Source organism: Eublepharis macularius, chromosome 12, assembly GCF_028583425.1.
Source record: "Eublepharis macularius isolate TG4126 chromosome 12, MPM_Emac_v1.0, whole genome shotgun sequence".
Classification (NCBI taxonomy): Eukaryota; Metazoa; Chordata; class Lepidosauria; order Squamata; family Eublepharidae; genus Eublepharis; species Eublepharis macularius.
In genome coordinates this window covers 69,980,332-69,998,606 of record NC_072801.1, presented here as the reverse complement: position 1 = coordinate 69,998,606, position 18,275 = coordinate 69,980,332, and the positions used below count along the sequence as shown (strand labels likewise).

The 18,275-nt window shown below is 41.3% G+C and overlaps 1 protein-coding gene across 1 annotated transcript; it reads right to left on the bottom strand.

Moving 5' to 3' along the window:
* Positions 1-7,476: 7,476 nt before the first annotated feature.
* Positions 7,477-15,869, bottom strand: LOC129339723 (vomeronasal type-2 receptor 26-like). The gene is made up of 5 exons (XM_054994306.1): positions 15,613-15,869; positions 13,954-14,245; positions 12,199-13,059; positions 9,574-9,700; positions 7,477-8,375 (listed from the first exon to the last, which is right to left on the bottom strand). Exons 1-5 carry the CDS (start codon positions 15,867-15,869, stop codon positions 7,477-7,479), a joined length of 2,436 nt encoding a protein of 811 aa, XP_054850281.1.
* Between the last annotated feature and the right edge of the window lie 2,406 nt (positions 15,870-18,275).

The following is an 18,275-nucleotide window of genomic DNA, read 5'->3' as shown; positions in this document are numbered from 1 at the left end:
TCATATCAATTCTTGATAATGTAGAATGCCTTGCAGAGTAAAAAGTAAACTGTCTGCTTTTAGGATATTCTCTCCTCCATACATCTTCAAGAGTCTCTTGTTGAATCAACTCAAAAAAAAGCTTTGGTAATAGTCCTCTTTTCTTTTGTGCCGTTGTAGTCTTTTTGTCTAGTTCCAAGTCTGTCACTCCATTGAAGTCTCCAGCAAGAATTATCTGGTCATATGCAAGATCGTCTAAATGCTTCCTTAAATCCTCAAAGAAGCTTTCTTTTGCACCGTTAGGTGCATAAAGTCCGACTACCAACACTCTCTTTAAATTCCAAATACATTCCACTGCTACAAATCTAGCTTCCACATCTCTCATAACAAATTTTGGCTGTAGCTCCTCTTTTATGTACAACACCACTCCTCTTTTTTTCTTGTTGGAGGCCGCTACATATTCTTTGCCCAGTTTTCCAGATTTTAAATATTTTACATCCTGCTTTCTGATATGGGTCTCTTGCAAACAAACAATGTCACATTTTTGTTTTAGTAGCCAGTGAAAAGTATTTTTCCTCTTATTCGGTGAGTTTAGTCCATTTACATTCCAAGATAATACTCTACACTCCATACTCATGATCTTGTTGGTAAGTCTTTTTCATTGTCCTTAATAAATCGCTCCATCTCTCGCTCAGATCTGATGCGTTTTTTGGCCCCTCCAAACTCAAAGGACACTCCTCCCGGTAACTCCCATCTGTACCTGATTTTCATGTCCTTCAAAATCTGAATTAGCACTTTATATTTTTTCTGGTCCAGTAACACTGATCTGGGCAGTTCCTTCATTATAATAATCGTCTTGCCATCAATCTCCAATGGATCTTGAAACTGTTTTGTCACAATCCTCTCTTTCATATTTCGTGTTGTAAACTGCACAATCACATCTCTTGGTAGTTTCCTCTGGGTTGCTATTCTCGAATTCACACGGTACGCCACATCTAGGATAGCCACAACTTCCTCCTCCTCCTTCCCCAGGTACTCAGCCAACACCTCAGTCATCTGTTCTTGCGCTGACTTTCCTTCCACTTCTGGCAAGCCACGAAAACGTAGCTGCTTCTCCATATGTTTAGTTTCTGCAACTGACATTCTCCCCTTCACCAATCTCATCTCTGTTTGTTGCGTGTCTGCTAAATTCTCCATCGCGTCTTCTACTGTTTTAACTCTCTGCTGCGTTCCTTGTAATTCACTTCGTATTGTTTCCATACCTTTTTTCACTTCTGACAGCTCCGATTTTACTGTCTGTGTAACCTCTTTAACCTCTTTTATCAGCTCCAATTTCGTGTCCTTAAGTTCTTTAATCATATCTAAAAGTTTTTTGTCCAGGTTTTTATCCAGGTTTTCTATTGCCGATTGCCACTCTTTTTTTGACATCGTGGGGCTTGCTTTAGCTCGCTCCCACGAATCCGCTCTCTTCCTTAACTCCGTGGCGTAAAATTTAACGTTTTTCTATTTTAAATGTCCCGGTCTTCTTATAGAAATTAAATTTTAAAGAGTCCAAAATGTCGGGCGTCTTTTCTCTATGGTTTCTCTATGATTTTGTAATCCAAGATGGCCTACTTCCTCTTCCGCTGAAGCCGCGACCCTTCCCCTTTCAAAAATGGCGATTCCCTACTTCCTGCCCTCCAGCAAGGGCCGCTTCTCTCCAGCCACTCTATTGTTATTACGCACTTCCTGTCTCCCGTCTTCCCACAGCAGATCTCGCGATGGTGTCTTTTTCTCACAGCTCCAAAGCCACAGGTATTCAAAACAATAGTCCCATTTCTTTAATAACTTCTTTAAACTTAGTCTCTTTTTAAATTCAATTCCTGCCGAGTCTTCCCCTCCTTTTCACTAGTCTGTTGCAGTTTAAAAATCTACTTTTTTTCCTCTCTGTTTTTATCAATCTGTCCCGTCTCAGAAGATAATGATCTTTACCTTCTCTTCACTTTTCTCGGGTTGTAATCGCTGTTTCGATTTTAAGTTCTCCTCTCAGCTTCTTCCCCCAATCGATGCTTGGGTATGTAGGTCTTATGCCAGCCGAATTGGCCCCAAAACTGCCGCAGAGATTATAGCCGACCCGTCGCAAGGTGGGACCTCAAGGATCGGGGGGGGACCCGTTGTGTAGAGCCCCCCCTCATCCGAGATCTAGCTCACCCTAGGGTCTTGAGCGTTCTTTGCCTGCTCCCCGCCTGAGAGCAGTCGGCCGCGGGCTATTTTCACCCCGCCGGCCGGTTAAAACGGCAGTCCGGTCAGCTCCACAAGTGGAGCTGCGTTAGACCTCCATGAATCCCAAACAGGAAGTCAACAGATAAGCAGATTTGTATGGATGGAACATAGGAAGAGAGGTGATCTGAAGTTTTGAAGGTTCAAGGCCATGTTTTTATGCTTTGTACCTGAAAATAAGTAACCTGAATTAAACCTTGTCACTGATGAGTAGACAATGGGGTGACTGAAGAATATGGTCTTCTCAGGGCCAAGCTACACATGACGAATGACACTTGAACGGCAAGTGCATTTCTCCCTGTTCACTTGCCCTCCACTCAATCCACTTGCTGTTCAAGTGTCATTCGTCATGTGTAGCTTGGCCCAATGTTGTGGCACTGAAATTATGGAACCCGCTCTTCAGGGATTTTTTTTGTCTGTCCTCTTCTGTCACTGTCTTCTGCTAGCAGGTGAAGACTTTTTTCTTTTATCTGGCATTCCCTAAATGTTTCTGCCTTCCTGCAAAATGTTTTAATGGTTTTTGTGCTTTTTACAGAAGTATTTCTGTTTTTAATTAGTTTTATGAGCTGGTTTTACAATATTCTGATTTTTATTTGTCAGCAGCCTTGGTGGCACTGATTCAGCAGAAAATAAAGTTTTGTGAATGAATTAATTAATGTTTCTAGAATAGGAAATGATAGGAATGAAGATGGAGCCTTGTTATTGTAAAGATCTTTTCCTAGCCTTCTATGTATGCATTAAAAAGAAGATGTGTATCAATCACAGTTGCCAGCCCTAGGTTGGGAAATTCTGGGAGATTTGTGAGTGGATCCAAAGAGGACAGAGCTTGTGGAGGGGAGGGGAGGGAGCTCATCAGGATTGGTCCCATATATACTATCCTCCCAAATTGCTATTTTCTCCAGGGAAATTGATCTCTGTAGTCTGTAAATCTATTGTAATTTTGGGAGACCTCCACACCCTATCACTAGGTTAGTGACCTTGTTGTCGGTACTGAGCTGTTGTTGTTTCTATTCTGTTTAGAAAGGCTGAACAAACACTGTGATAAAATTAGTGGAAGATACACAACATTTTATAGCACTGCATTTTACGTTTCTTACCTTTCTTGTCTGAAATCTTTCCCTTTGGACATGAAGCACAATCATAGCTTCAAAATGGTGCATCTTCCTTCTTTTGCCTGCTGTATCTTGGATGGCAGATGTCATTACAAAGAGCAACCAGTGTCACCTGTTCATTAAAACATACCTCTTAATAATTATTCTGTTCTATTGGAGGTACAAGTTAAACGAAAATCAAGAAATGATCCTAGTTGGTTTGGGGCTCCAAGGTGGGTTTCAAAGTAACAGGTTCTGAAACAAAGCTTAATTGTATTCTTTTGACTTGTCATCAAATACAACTGTGCAAAGGAAATAATAATGTTCAGCACTGAATGGAATTCAATCAGCAGAAACTTAAGTTTATTGAGTTAATTGTGTCTCATTTTGTTTTGTATCTTACAGTGAAATCTTAAGCAGACTTACTCCAGTCTCAGCCATTAAAATCAAAGGGCTTAGACTGAAATAACTCTGTTTAGGATTTCATTGTTTATTTGGATTGCACCTGATTAAACACACTGTGCCGTGTAATGTCCTTCTCGCTCATGGTTAGCTGCCTTTCCAGTATAACCTGAGGAACCATCCTTCCAACTACCACTCTTAAGAAGGAACGGTTGGGGAAAGTAATCCAGTTTATAATATCAAAGCCTGCAGATAATTCACCATTCTCTGTGAAAAACAGTTTATCTCCAGCACTGTTGTTAAATGGGATACTCCTTAGAAAAGGGTTGAGCTAAATTAAAAGAGAGAAAGGTAGATTCAACATAGTGATAAAAATTGATATACATTTCTTTATTTCCCAGCTTTAGTATTATACAAATATTTGTTTTTTCTTAACCTAGACAGTTGAATATGTGGCTAATTCAGAGACCTAGCAATGAATTGGGAAAAAAAATGCAACACTCATTAAATGGGTTTGTTGTGGCCAGGGGTAATTTCCTTTACCCTTGCCTAGCCTCTTTGGTTATCATCACCAAACATAACATAAAGAGTTTCTCTTCACCAGTAGTTTGGGACTGTTGCAGCCCTGCATACAGAACATTAGCAGTGGATGAGCGACTGATCATCAAGAGCAGCAGCCAAAATTCCATTGCCATTGCAGATTAATCTGGAAAGTCCAGGGTCTATCATGCTCCTTCAGCCTGGTTACCACCAAGTGTTAATTTTCTATTGTTCCAAAAGCTTGTGATAAAAAAGTAACAGCCAAAGATTACATTGATGGACCCTACCAACATTCTCTCACCCCAAATCCCAGGGCTGCCGGCAGCGACCATGGGCCCCCAGACAAAAATTCCATCTGCCTTCCCCCCACATGACACTAATCAAAACCAAGTATCATTGGCTTACTGTTACCATAACTAGAGCAATAATCATTCATAAGGTAAAAAAAAATGGGATCCAACCCATTTTCTCAAAAAAGTAAACATTCCTCTTAAAACGTATGTAACGGTAGAACAGAAAACTTGTTGTTGAACAGAAGAGATGGGAGAATCAAGATAATATTTATCAACAAAGGATGACTCTCCTGCATCCACCCTTAACGTGCATTTTGATCTGTATTAGTGATCATAAATGTGAAATTGTGAATGCCTTAGTTCCGGTTTTTATCAAAGCAAACAATAGTCTACATTAAATATGAGACTGCAGTTTGTGTATGTGGCTTTAACATCCATCTTTTTTTATACTTAGTTAAAGCACATATGGGGATAGAAGGTAGCATGATATAGCTCGATCTTGTCAGATTTCGGAAACCAAGCAGAGTTGTTACTTGGATGGGGGAATCTTACTGGAATGGGTCTCCTTGCAAATTGGGGAAATTAGCAAACAAAGAGAAGGCTGCAAGAGGTGGTAACAAGCAAGATCCTCCACCGATTTTTACCAGGTCCCCTCCCCAAGGAAACTAATGAAATGGGTGCTTTCCAAAACAAAGAGAATTTTTATTTAAAGGGGAAACTCAAATACATAACAGGAGGCAAATATAAAATCACAGGCATGCAAGAATCCTAGGAAAGGCAGCAAGAAAATGGGGAATAGTTGTAGAATTTAGGTAATAGTTGCCTATCAGAGGAGTAGAGAGGTCCATGGAGGAAGAGAGGCTTGGACGACCAGCGTGCCTCACCAGAGACTCAGAGAGGTTCTGAGGTCACAATGCATAGATCCAGGTAGGTTCGTACAATTTGGCTAGGACAAAGCCAGAGTAATTATAGGACAAATTGTGCCCTGGGGCTGATGGGTGACATCAGCCCATGAAAAAAAGACCTATGTGGCTGTCTCCAAGGGTAGGCAAAAGGTTTGAGTAACTTTGATTGGCCTGCTGAGGTGAGACAAAGGAGTTCGCTTGCTTGTTCCAGGTGTCTGAACTGTAAATATAATTGCGTGCCTCTGGAGCTGGCTGATGAATTTAGGGTTTTGATTAAATATTCCCAGGAAGAACTTAAACTTATCAGAGCTGATTGATGGCCCTAGATTGAGGGATAGGTTTTTAGGTGGGGTTGTGATCAATGGTAAGAAAGGAGATTAGACTGTCCAAGGAGAGTTGTCTCAAGCACCTTTCTTGTCAAATAACTGTGCATTCTGAGGCTTGGGTGGTTTGGAGTCAATGGCACCTAATCACTTGGCATTCCATTCACATGGCATGTGCATTCCAGTCTCCTGGCTGGGAGCCAGCAACATTTTGCCTTGCTGGGCAGCTTGCTTACTGCAGCATGAAGAGCATTAGTTAAGGCCTTATGATTTCTTTCAATGATAAGCAGATATTAAAATGGCAGAAAGATAGTCGGAATGCACGCAGGACCACCCCAGAAAACTCTTCAGAGGAAAGCAATGGCAAACCACCTCTATTTCTATCTTGCCTTGAAAGTCCCTTGCTGGGGTCACCATAAGTCAGATGTGACATGATGGCACATATACATACACATACAAAACAAATGAAGTCTAAGATTAGAAGTTAGAACTACCCCCACCCCCAAATATTTAGAAGTCTTTAATTATATATTAAACACCTTTGAAGCAATGGGTCATAGTGGTGGTGATTTTTATTATCATTACATCACTTCTTTATTACTTTCACATTATGAGTTCTTACATCACCAGATGAGCGTGTATAAATATAAAATTGCAAAATTAGACACATGACCATAGAAAGAAATATTTACAGACACAGGTAGTGCATACTGAGTTGATGGTGTAGGGGGAATCCTTACAGACCAGGGTGGTTTTCAGAATCTGTAATAAATAGAAGAGCATTTTTGGCAGGAACACTTGCTACTCAAGTGGCTACCACTGTCTGCACCCCTTGCCCTAATGTCAATACTCTGAGCATATCCTAGAGTGCAGGGTGGCACTTATAAGATTAACATTAAAGTTGGGATCTCTTACTGGGGTCTTGTGAATGATGCAAATCCTTGCTATGAGGAGTTAACAGTGGTAGTGAAGGAGGAGGAGGAGGACAATGAGAACAAGAACAAGAGTTGGTTATATACCATGCACATCACTACCGGAAGGAGTCTCGGGGTGGCTTACATTAGCTTTCCCTTCCTCTCCTCACAACAGTCATCTTGTGAGGTAGGTGGGGCTGAGAGAGCTCTGAGAGAACTGGGACTGACCCAAGGTGACCCAACTGGCTTCAAGCAGAGGAGTGGGGTGACTTGAGAAACACAGTATGGAATTAACTAGACAAACTTAACTAGACAAACAAAACAACTTCTGTGGGGAATAAAATGGACTAAACGACTTCCATGGGAATTAAAGAGATATGACACTCAAGAACTGTAATGAGGCTTCACTAGAAACAGCAAGGCATTGGTGTGCAGGAAGGAGAATAGGCATTTCATTGTAACTATGTTTAACCAAAAGCAGAATATACAACTCCCAGGCTGGACATACACCACACCGATTTTAAGGTCTTTTTAAGTATCTTTTTTCAAGAAGAAGCTGCAGCAACAGAAATTAGCAAATGTCAGTCAGTTAAAATACATAAAACAATCCTGTGGAACAGTTTTCCAAATTTTATATGATCCTCTGGTCTTTTTGGCGCAGCAGATTGGCATGGCTCCTCTTCTGGAATTTATTTCTAAAAATGCTTTCTGAGGCGAGCTCCTAGTTCAACATCACAATTTGAAAAATAAAGAATAATACACAAAAATGTCTACTTATTTCTTCTCATTAGTTGCTCCTTGCGGTTCAAATCAGGCTTCAAGACAATGATATAGCATTTGGGGAAAAAGATAAAAGCAGTTAACCCAGCACCGGAGGCCAAGATGGAGAAGATTTCCATGGCCACCATATATTTCCCCTTTGTGCTCAGATAAGCTGGAATGAAGGAAAACCAAACACTGCAAAAGACCACCATGCTGAAAGTGATAAACTTGGCTTCATTGAAAGAACTTGGCAGTTTCCTGGCTAGGAAAGCCACAGTGAAGCTGACCATAGCCAGACACCCCAGGTATCCCAAAGCACAGTAAAACATCACTACGGACCCTTCATTGCATTGTACTATGATTTCTTTGGAGAGAGAATGAGTGTCCAAATCTGGGAATGGGGGACTAGTACACAGCCATAAAAAACAGATCATGGCCTGAATGAAGGAGCAACAAAGAACAGAGTTTGTGAGTCTTCTCCCTGTCCATTTCCTCAGCTGGCTCCCTGGTTTGGTGGCCATGAATGCCAGAACCACAGTCATGGTTTTTGCCAACACACAAGAAATAGCCATTGAGAAAATGATGGCGAAAGCCGTTTGTCGTAAGCAGCAGGTCACTGGCTGAGGCCTGCCAATGAATAGCAGGGAGCAGAGAAAGCAGAGCAGAAGGGCAACAAGGAGAGAATAACTAAGGGCCCGATTGTTGGCTTTGACAATGGGAGTGTCATGGTTCTTAACGAAAATCCCCAGTACCAAAGATGTCCCCAGAGAACAGGATAGTGCCAAGAACACAAAAGTGATCCCTAAAGGTTCTGAGAATGACAGGAAGTTGAGAGTTTTGGGAAAGCATTGATCTTGGTTCCTACTGGCATACTGATCTTCTGGACATTCAAAACAGTCATCCATGTCTGAAAGAGAGAACATATGACTTTTTAATATGTCCGTTATGCCCTAATCAGTTCAATCACCATGCTTACAAATGCTCGAAGGATAGTCTTCCCTTCAACCGGTAACACTTCACATGGTATCTTGAACACGCTTCCCCACCCCTCATCACATTGAAGCTTCATGGAGACTTCCTTTCCTACTTGATCTCTCCTTTCGCACAACCCATACTGTTTCTATCAATTGTGACTCATGTATGTGATGTAATAGTTTCATAATATACCAAATTAATTGTATTGGTCCAACCCGTTTTTCTGTTGGGAGGTAAGGAGGAGGAGGTCCATTTTGAAGTCCAAAAACACTGTACTGGGTATCATGGGAACTACGTAAGCAAAAGCAATGTGAGATAGGAACTATAGTAAGGAAAGAATGTAGTGAAAAACCCAACTGGATGAAACCCAACACAAATGAATACATGGAGCTACCTTACACTGAATATGATGTTTGATCCATCAGGATCAGTATTATCCATTCAGAGTGGGAGGTGTTCTGTGAGCTCTCAGACATAGTTCTCATCACCTACTCCCTGGTCCTTTTAACTGGAGATGCCAAGAATTGACTGGGACCTTACGCATGTCAAGCAGATGTTTTACCACTGACCTACAGCCATTTCCCAATGATTGTAGCATAGCATAAGATTGCATAGAGTAGATTTTTTTTAAAAAACCCTCCTCCTATGGCCAATGGTATCTACCAAGGTAGTTCTGTTGGCTACCAGTTTGTTGATTGCATCACTGTATGTGCAGAAGGTATCATCTTATTTCAAATGAGGCAGATCAAACCATTGCCACTGTCCAGTTTTATGGGGCTCCCTCTACTCACTCCATTTGTCAACCACAAAGCTCCCCACGCTTGCATATATAATGGAAATTAAAAGATTGAACAATTAGTTTTGCCTCTTGCCAATAGATCTGCAGCAATACAGAGGAAGCAAGAACCAGGAGGTGATGGCAGTGACTGAACATACCATGTTAAATGTCTTGTCTAATGGGACATGAGGGCAATGAATGCCTTGAATACATATATTTTTCCTGGGATGTTTCTCAATAATGAACTCTGTCTTCTTCTCCAGGCTCTTTAGTGGAACTCAAACATTGCTAGAACCTTGCCTACGAAAGGTATTACACAATGTTCTATGACAGTGTACTCTATGTCTCCTACCCTTCTGGTTGGAAATCTTCCCAGCTGGACATGGAACACAATTGTAGCAGCAAAATTGCTCTCCCTCCTTCTTCTGCTTGTTGTAGCCTGGGTGGCAGTTGTCATTACAAACAGCACGTGGCATCACCTAGTCATAAAATAAAAAGAAAGTTGGATCCAATCCAGTGTCTATTTTACAGGAACTCTATTATTCATTCACTATTACTTTCTTCATTTTCTTTGTTATAGTAATTCTTTTTTTCTGATCCCTCTATAGCCCCATTAATGTCCATTGGAACTAGGATTCTACTTGTCACTCTTATTTTTGTTTTCCCACCTGTTTGGGATGTACTCTAATTGATGGGTAACTTCCTCTCAAAATGAATGTGGTTAGGAGAAATGGCCCTCGCTTTATTGAAACATTGTGTTTTGTTTTTTAGTAGAAAATAATCACAGTAAGACATGAATTGCTGCATGGCCAAGGATCTTCAACTAGAAGGGTTTAGATAGTTTCAGATAGGTAGCCATGTTGGCCTACAGTAGAAGAGCAGGATTTGAGTCCAGTGGCACCTCAGAGACCAACACTTGCCAGCAATGCTCTTCCGCAGCAGACAAACAAGTCAGTCTTTATGCAAAACAAATGGACATGAATCTGACATTAAATATCACAACAGAAAACAGCAGGAGAACATTTTAATCTTCCAGGACATTTCATTGCTGACCTAAAAGCACCTGCCTCTTATGCTTTATTAACAAAACTTTGCCACTGTCCTCTGCCAAAACGGCTTAGCTTTGGCCTCTTCCTCCATTCCACTCAGTTATCTGCCTTCCAGGGGTATAGGCAAAGTTTTGTATCTCAAATTGAATTCTCAGTATCATTTATGTGGCATTGGGGAAGAATGCCTACAATTTTTGAGTAAAACACAGTGAGGAACCAGATAATGACCAGTTACGTTTACATTTGACAACCTATATCTCAATCCCACCTGATTAAAACTGTAGTGCCATGTGATGGCCTCCACATTAACGCTCAACTCTCTTCCTGGCAATGTTAGTGGATCCATCCTTCCTACTTTCACTCTTTTGAAAGATTGATTTGGAAAAGTAACCCAGTTCACAATATCCAATCCAGCTGCTAATTCACCTTTTTCATTAAAATACACCATATTCCCCATGCTATTGTTAAATGAGATCCTTCTCAGGTAAGAGTGAAGCTGGATTAAAAGAGGGTGAAAATGTAGATTTAAGTAAATGATCAAGAAAAGCTAACTGTATTCCTTTTCATTAATGACTCTAATATTTATGAGTAGGCGTGAGCAGATATCCTCCTTTACATTCTTATTTGTTCCAACTCTTTGTCATCTATGTTACGGATGTACACATGCATATTGATAAAACACCCCAAAAATTTAAAAGTAAGGATTGTGTCAAGATTCTTTTTGTGCATGGAATCTTCCTTTGGACTGATCACTTCCAAGAATATGGCCCTTCCGACCAGTAGCTTCCACTGATAAGGCCAGGGGCCACTCTTTGCCTCCCTGGAAGGAGGAGGAGGCAGAGCATTTCCATGGTATCTGAGTCTCAGGCTGGGAGGGCAGAGAAAGGAGCCTTATGAGGCAGCTCTGCCCAGCTGGCTGGCAGTTGCGCTGTGTGCTTGGCCTACCCACTTCACCCTGTAGTAGTGCAGGATTAGCCAGCTGCTGTTGATAGAGCCAGGTAGGAATTTTTCCCCCTTTTCCCTAATTGGCATGGGGAAGAGGTGTTTTTTTGCCTACCTTGTACTGCTTGTGGAGGTTTGAGGTAATTGGCAAGATGGAGCCACCTTAGGATGGTCACTGGCAGGATACAGTTTGGGAATAGGGAGCGGACCAGTGAGTACTCTAGGTACTTCTCCACTGATGGGGAAGAGGGGTCTGCCGGGAGTGGATGGTACTGCTTTGATGGCTGCCATGCTGCGTGGGGAGAATGGCTTGGGGAACCCCATGTGCAAGCCCTTCCCTCACTGCTGTATGGCTGAGGCTTAGGAGCTTGAGCTGGGGGAATCCATTTTGCTGGCCGGCTGGGTCTTAGCCATCCATAGGATGGCTTACACCTGGGCCTTTGGGGTCATCCAGACAGGTCAAGGCAGAGGTCCAGGGGTGACCCTGTGGCTTGACCTGTACTGCTAGTTGGCCCTTGCCATATTTATGGTTGATGTTATGTTTAATGAAGTGGCCCTTTAGTTCCAAGCCTCGTGTCTGTCTCATTATTCTGACTAGGGTGGCAAAGCTCATTTTCCCCTTCTGTAACTGGAAGTTAACATGTCCAGGTGCAGATGGAAACTGCATTAGCAGACCTCCATATTTCCCCCCTCAATCTTTTGATATTTCTTGACAGATACAGGAAGGACAGCCACTACAGTGATTCCCAGGCAAATTTTCTCAACTGGTCCTTAGGAAGAAGAAAAATAAGCAATATATGGGCTAAGGACTTAGTAAGAGTCCTCAGCTGAAAGTGAGGTTCAAAGGGAGGAAAGACGTCTAGGCATAGGTGTGATGAGACTTTTAATCGATTTGCAGACATCGTATATATTGCTGGATTCCTCTTTTTAAGTGTTATCATATCAGTATTCTAGCCATGGTAAGAAACCTTCACAAGAAAAATTACCTGCCAAGGTTGCAGATTTGGAGGATTTACTCTACCTCTGTCCACCTTTTCTCTCACTTTTGTTCTAGATGTATAAAACTTATGTAAAGCATGTGCTATGGCATACACAGAATTGTAGACACTGTAGCTTTGGCCGGTCATGCTTATTTCAAAGACAATTCCAGGTAGGGTTTCCAGCTTCTCTTCCCCTGTACAAATGTCACTGCTCTCCACTTTCTCAACAGAATCATCAAACAAGCAGTTGAATGCCTGTTCCCAGAAGGTTTTGATAAAACCATTTCCTCTTGGGAAATTGGGCCGTAAGGACTGAAGGAATTTTGGGAACGCCAATATTTCCTTTGATTGAATAGTGAAAGATAAGGCCCCATGGAAGACATTAATGTCAAAACCTGCAAAAAGAGGCAGTGAAGAGAATTCCCAGTGGGCTGTCATAATCCAGACCTTGCCTATGGATGTTTCCGGAAGATCTTCTGAAATTGAATTCGAATAGAGCCACAATTTAAAATTTTCAACTGTCTTATGGTCTGAATTTACAATCAAGGCTTTGAATGTAGAGTCTGTAAGTGAATAGTACAGTGATTTCAAGTTCATAAAAAATTCCATCAAGTTTATAGCATAATTTACTACTGGAATTTTGGCCATAAGGCCTATACAGATGCCATACTGTGAAAGCATAGGTATTAAGGTCCGCAGAAACTTATCCCCTAGATCATAGTCTCCTGCCAAAATCCCAACCCATGTCCATTGGAAATGCAAAAGGAGCTGGACTATCCCAGTATACTGCAGTTCTTCACTGGGGGCCACCCGGTAGAAGGAAGGGATTTTAGCATTCATCTCTGGAGTAGACGCACAATAAGCAATCTAAGCAAAATAAAACACATTTTCAGAAGACATTGCAGTAGTTTGGCAAATGGATTATATGCTCACTCAAACTGATGCTGGGAAAATCCAATATAAATCAACAAGACCATTGAACTCAAGTTATTCAAAAGAATGTACTTAAAAATATTCTCATATCAGTGGCATTAATTCCCATTGTGAATGCTGTTAATCCAGAGTTCCAATGCAATTAAAGTTCTTAAATATTACTTCATTAATAACTAAATCTTTGAGCTTCGGGCAGAATTATGCTCTTTTTTTAACTCCCCCTCACCAAATTTATTAATAAAAATTGTACAACATGTTGTCAATATTGATACCTGCTCAATACAAAAACTGACAATAACAAAATAAGTGACCTGTACAACCTATTGAATCCCTTCAGACTCTCATCATTGCTAAATAAACATTGGGCAGGCATTTAGGGAATTCCCGGACATCAAAAAAAATCAGATCTCAAAAGTATGGATTTGCTGGTGATGAATTATCTTGTACAAGAAATGGTTCCACCAGAATTATGCTCTTTGTAAACTATTCTATAATCCTGAACAAGTCCTGACCTGGAAGCCGAATCTCATCTGATCTTGGAAGCTAAGCAGGGTCAGCCTTGGTTAGTAATTGGATGGGAGACCTCTAATGATCACCAGGGTTGCAGAGGCAGGCAAACCATCTCTGTTAACCTCTTGCCATGAAAAACCTGCCAGCAGCTGCCATAAGTCAACTATGACTTGAGGGAACTCTCCGCCACCAGCTCCTGCTATATCTGTTTCTCTTTTGTTCTTTTTTAAGAAGAAAAAAGGAAGGCCTGATGACATAGTAATATTACGGATATTATATGAGACTGGAAATGCTTCAGGGGCCATAACCTTCTTTTACCTGTGTTACCTTGTAAAGATCTATGATATTAGCCCTCTGAAGAGATATTTCAGCATTAACGCCACCAATGACAGCTATCAGATTCTTGGACTTGTCACAGTTGAAGTTGGGGACAATCCTATTCACGCAGGTTAGAAGTCTTAGAGTATTCTGAAGAGTCATCCTTGCATTGAAGTAACTGTCATATATATGGAACCCAAGACTGACATTTGGGAGGATTTTGGGGTTCCCATTGATCTCCTTCACAGCAAATATCAGGGCAAGTACATGCTGGTAGGCCTTTGGCATAGCACTGAAGGAAGAACCACATTACGTGTGATATATATTCATTCCTTATGATATATATTTTGGAGTAGTCCACTATTCATCTTATCATGGTTATGCTATATTTTGGATACAGGTCTGGATTTCTTATGTATGGAAGACTTTTTAATGAGTGCTTTACTTATTGCACTCTTTTCTAGTTATTAGGTTGTTATACTGCCTTTTTAAAAAGTAGACTCCCAGAAGGCTTGGCATCTCCACTTGAAGCCAGCTGGGTGACCTTGGGCTAGTCATGGCTCTCTGGAGCTCTCTCAGCCCCACCCACCTCACAGGGTGCTTTGTTGTGGGGATAATAATGACATACTTTGTAAACCGCTCAGAGTGGGCATTAAGTTGCCCTGAGGGGTGATATATAAATCGAATGTTGTTGTTGGTGTTGTTATCTTTCATTGAAAGGCTTCTGCAGGTTTAAAAAAAAAACAATTGAGCGCTGGGTAGAAGAATTAAGTGGGGGAAGAAGATGAAACATAGCACTAAAAACAGGATCTCTTATTTAATACTTACATTAAGGTCTCAGTCGACTCACTTTTAGCAATACCTTTTAATGCATAGCTAGTTTACAATACAATAAGAAACCTTACATAAAAGAGAATCAGTATGGATCTCTGAAGAGATCAAAATCTGTACTGTAACAAAGAGATTCTTAATACTCAAATGAAAAGAAATATATCTGCTTCAAAAGTTGCCAGAGGATAAAACAGAATGATGTACGGCATTATTCATACAATGCATAAGTTAGTACACAGTGGGCTAATCCTACTGAAATAAGAGTGAAATGTTGAATGATAGGAAATAGTGGGGGTATGGAATATGAGTGGATGGAATATAAAATGGAAAGGAATAGAAAATAATGCCAAAAAGATCAAGGAAGTGGACATGCAATTTCCAATAAGTCTACTAAGAGAGACAGTGTGGTTGGAGTAGTATCTGGGAGAACCGTGTTTGAATTCCCACTCTGGTATGGAAGGTCACTCACAGGGCAATCCTAAACAGAGTTATTCCAGTCGAAGTCTATTGATTTCAATGGGTTTAGACTAGAGTAACTCTTCTTTGGATTGCACTGTACATGACCTTGGGCCAGTTGCACACTCTCAGCCTAACCTACCTAATAGGGTTTGTTGTGAGGATAAAGTGGAGGAGATATATGTAAGCCACCTTGGGTCCCCATTGAGGAGAAAGGTGGGGTATAAATGAAGTATATAAGAAAGTAAATAAAAATAAAAGTCAACACTTTCTGACAGCACGTATTTAGAATTGCATTGGTTGTATGACCTATTTCTAGATGTTATAACTTGGCATTGTGCATATTGCTGAAGGGAAAAAAAATCATCTTACATAAGTTCTCCTTCATATTTTGTTTTGGGATAGTTCCTGAAAGATAATTTTCCAAATGCATCGACAAACAGTGATCCTATTGCTCCAATGATTTGGTCCCCAAACTGATAATACTCATATGTCACCTGCAGAGGATTGGTCTTCTTGACGCACATAACAGTTTCTGCCTTGCCTTGAACTGGTGACACTTGTATCTGGAACATCAAGAGCAGCAGCCAAAATTCCATTGCCATTGCAGACAAATCTGGGAAGTCCATGGTCTATCATGCTCCTTCAGCCTGGTTACCACCGAGTGTTCATTTTCTATTACTCCAAAAGCTTGTGATAAAAAAGTAACAGCCAAAGATTACATTGACAGATGCTACCAACATTGTATCACCCCAAATCCCAGGACTGCCGGCAGCGACCATGGGCCCCCAGACAAAAATTCCATCTGCCTTCCCCTCATGTGACACTGATCAAAACCAAGTATCATTAGCTTGCTGTTACCATAAATAGAACAATAGTCGTTCATTAGGTAAAAAAAAAAGTTAATGGAAAGGGGATAGGATTATTAAAGAACAGATTTTAATTAACTTGTTTAACAACTCACATTGCAATCGGGTATGGAGGGTAGGGAGGGAGGGAGGGAGGGGGAGAGAGAGAGAGAAAGAAAGAAAGAAAGAAAGAAAGAAAGAAAGAAAGAAAGAAAGAAAGAAAGAAAAAGAAAACACTTCAAATAACAACCATCTTGCACAGGTCAACATTAAAGGAGAAGAGTCAGATCTGCAGAAATCTAGCTCATAGGGCTTTCTGAACATATTGGCTAGCAAAGTTGTTCAATAATACTATTAAAGTTAAATTCAATTATGGGAGTATGTTGCACCTCTGCTGCCAAGGTTCCCAAAGATGATAGTCAAGTTTAGCTTATTTTGGATCCCAGGGAGTTTTTGATACATACAAGGCTACTGAAAGATCATTCATTTTCTCCTTCCCCCAAAGTATTTCTTCTCTAAATCAGAGAATGAGTCCTTATTTTCCTCTAGGAGCAGGTGCTTTAAAAGTACACAAGAGGTGTCTCCTTGGTAGCTGTAGGCAGCACTCATGCAGAGCACCCATACAGACCAATGTAAACAGTAGAAAAGAATTACAGTGTGTACTCTTGGAAAAAACTAAACAAGCAGAATTGGTAAGAATCCCCAGCCAGGGTACCTAGAAAGAACAGTGCACTAACTTTAGAAAGCAACCCATGTCCCTGGATGCTGAAATCCAGCTGGCTCCAGCTCTCCCTTCTCCCCCCTTTCCCTTCTGCTGCTGCCTCCTTAAACAGAAAGAAAAAGGAAGGAGAATGCACAGGGAGACCACCCCTTTCTCTTCTAGTTCAAGAGTGTGCAACTTCTGATTTTTTTAAAGAAATCAAGCACATTCCCTGTTCTCAGGTCTAGCTCCAATTTGCCAGATCCTGTCCTTGTTGAGTTAAAATATGACTAGGGTTGGTAGGGCTTGCTTGCATGTAAATATACATCAGAGGAGTGCAGCTTTAAATCCTCCTCAATGCTTTTTCCCACCCTAAAATCCATCCTACATCCATCCCCTTTTCTATTCACCACCAGCACCAAATGCTCCTCTCACAAACCCCTCTGCAATTAGCCCAACCTAGATCTAGGGGTGGCCAACTTCCCCCCCCCCCCTTACTGGTTCCTACTCCTGTGCCTCTCACAGAGCTTGAACTGCACAAATGAGCCAGTAATAAAGATTTGCTCCGTTTTGTCGAAAGTCCCACTTGCTGATTTTTGTAGGACAGGCTTGCCTTAAAGACAGAGGAGGAAACCAAGCATCTTTCGTGGTCAGTTGGCCACACTATCAGGAACACCCTTGACTTTTGGGAAGCTGATCTCTATTTCCTTGGGCCCGACGCTCATTCTGAGCAACTGCCTGAAAACGTTTTTACCTCTCCAGCATCTCAATATGAGGTTCCACAGCCATGTCCCTTCTATCATATTCCATTCTGGTATGTGAGATAAACTGTGAATTCCCCTTTTTCCAACCCACTTCCTCCACTTCCTCCAAGTACAGGCTCATCTACTAAATGGCGATCTGATTCTTATGGTAGAGAGAGATGCTTCTCCATGCAGCTTAGGAAACGAGGCAAGGAATAAGCAGCAAACTGTAGACTTTTTGCAAGGCAGAAGCAAGAAGAGGAGGAGGAGGAGGAGGAGGAGAGACTGGCTGCTATTATAGAGATCATTCTATAAGGGAGAAGGAGCACATGATGAACATGGTGCCTTCGTGCTTTCATGGGTCACAGCCCAGCCTGTGAGACTGGCCAGCTATTCAGGCTCAGGATGGAGGCAGGCAACAGAATCTGAACCAACCTCCAGCATCTGTCTCTCAGTCTCTGGGTGTAATTGCAGCACCCTGGAAGAAGCCAGAAGGGCAGAGGTGAGCAGATGCAAAGCAGGGAAGCTACATTTTATTGTGTCAGCCCTAGCTCAGGGACTTCACGATGTTTGTAGGCCCTGGGGAATTTTGTCTACACAGTGCCCTTCGAAGGCTTTGCACAGATCTGAATGACAGAGAAATTCATTATACAAGGTGTTGATTGTATAAGTGGCTGAAGAATATTCCTATAGGACTTGCCAAAAGCGAAAATGAATAACTCGGTATCTGAAATAATTACATTC

Coding starts and splice junctions, on each gene's coding strand:
- LOC129339723 (XM_054994306.1), bottom strand. CDS start 15,869: ATGGACTTCCCAGATTTGTCTGCAATGGCAATGGAATTTTGGCTGCTG. Junction 14,246..15,612: donor AAATATGAAGGAGAACTTAT/GTAAGATGATTT, acceptor TTCTTCCTTCAG/TGCTATGCCAAAGGCCTACC. Junction 8,376..9,573: donor GAAGATTTCCAACCAGAAGG/GTAGGAGACATA, acceptor TCTCTCTTTCAG/ACATGGATGACTGTTTTGAA.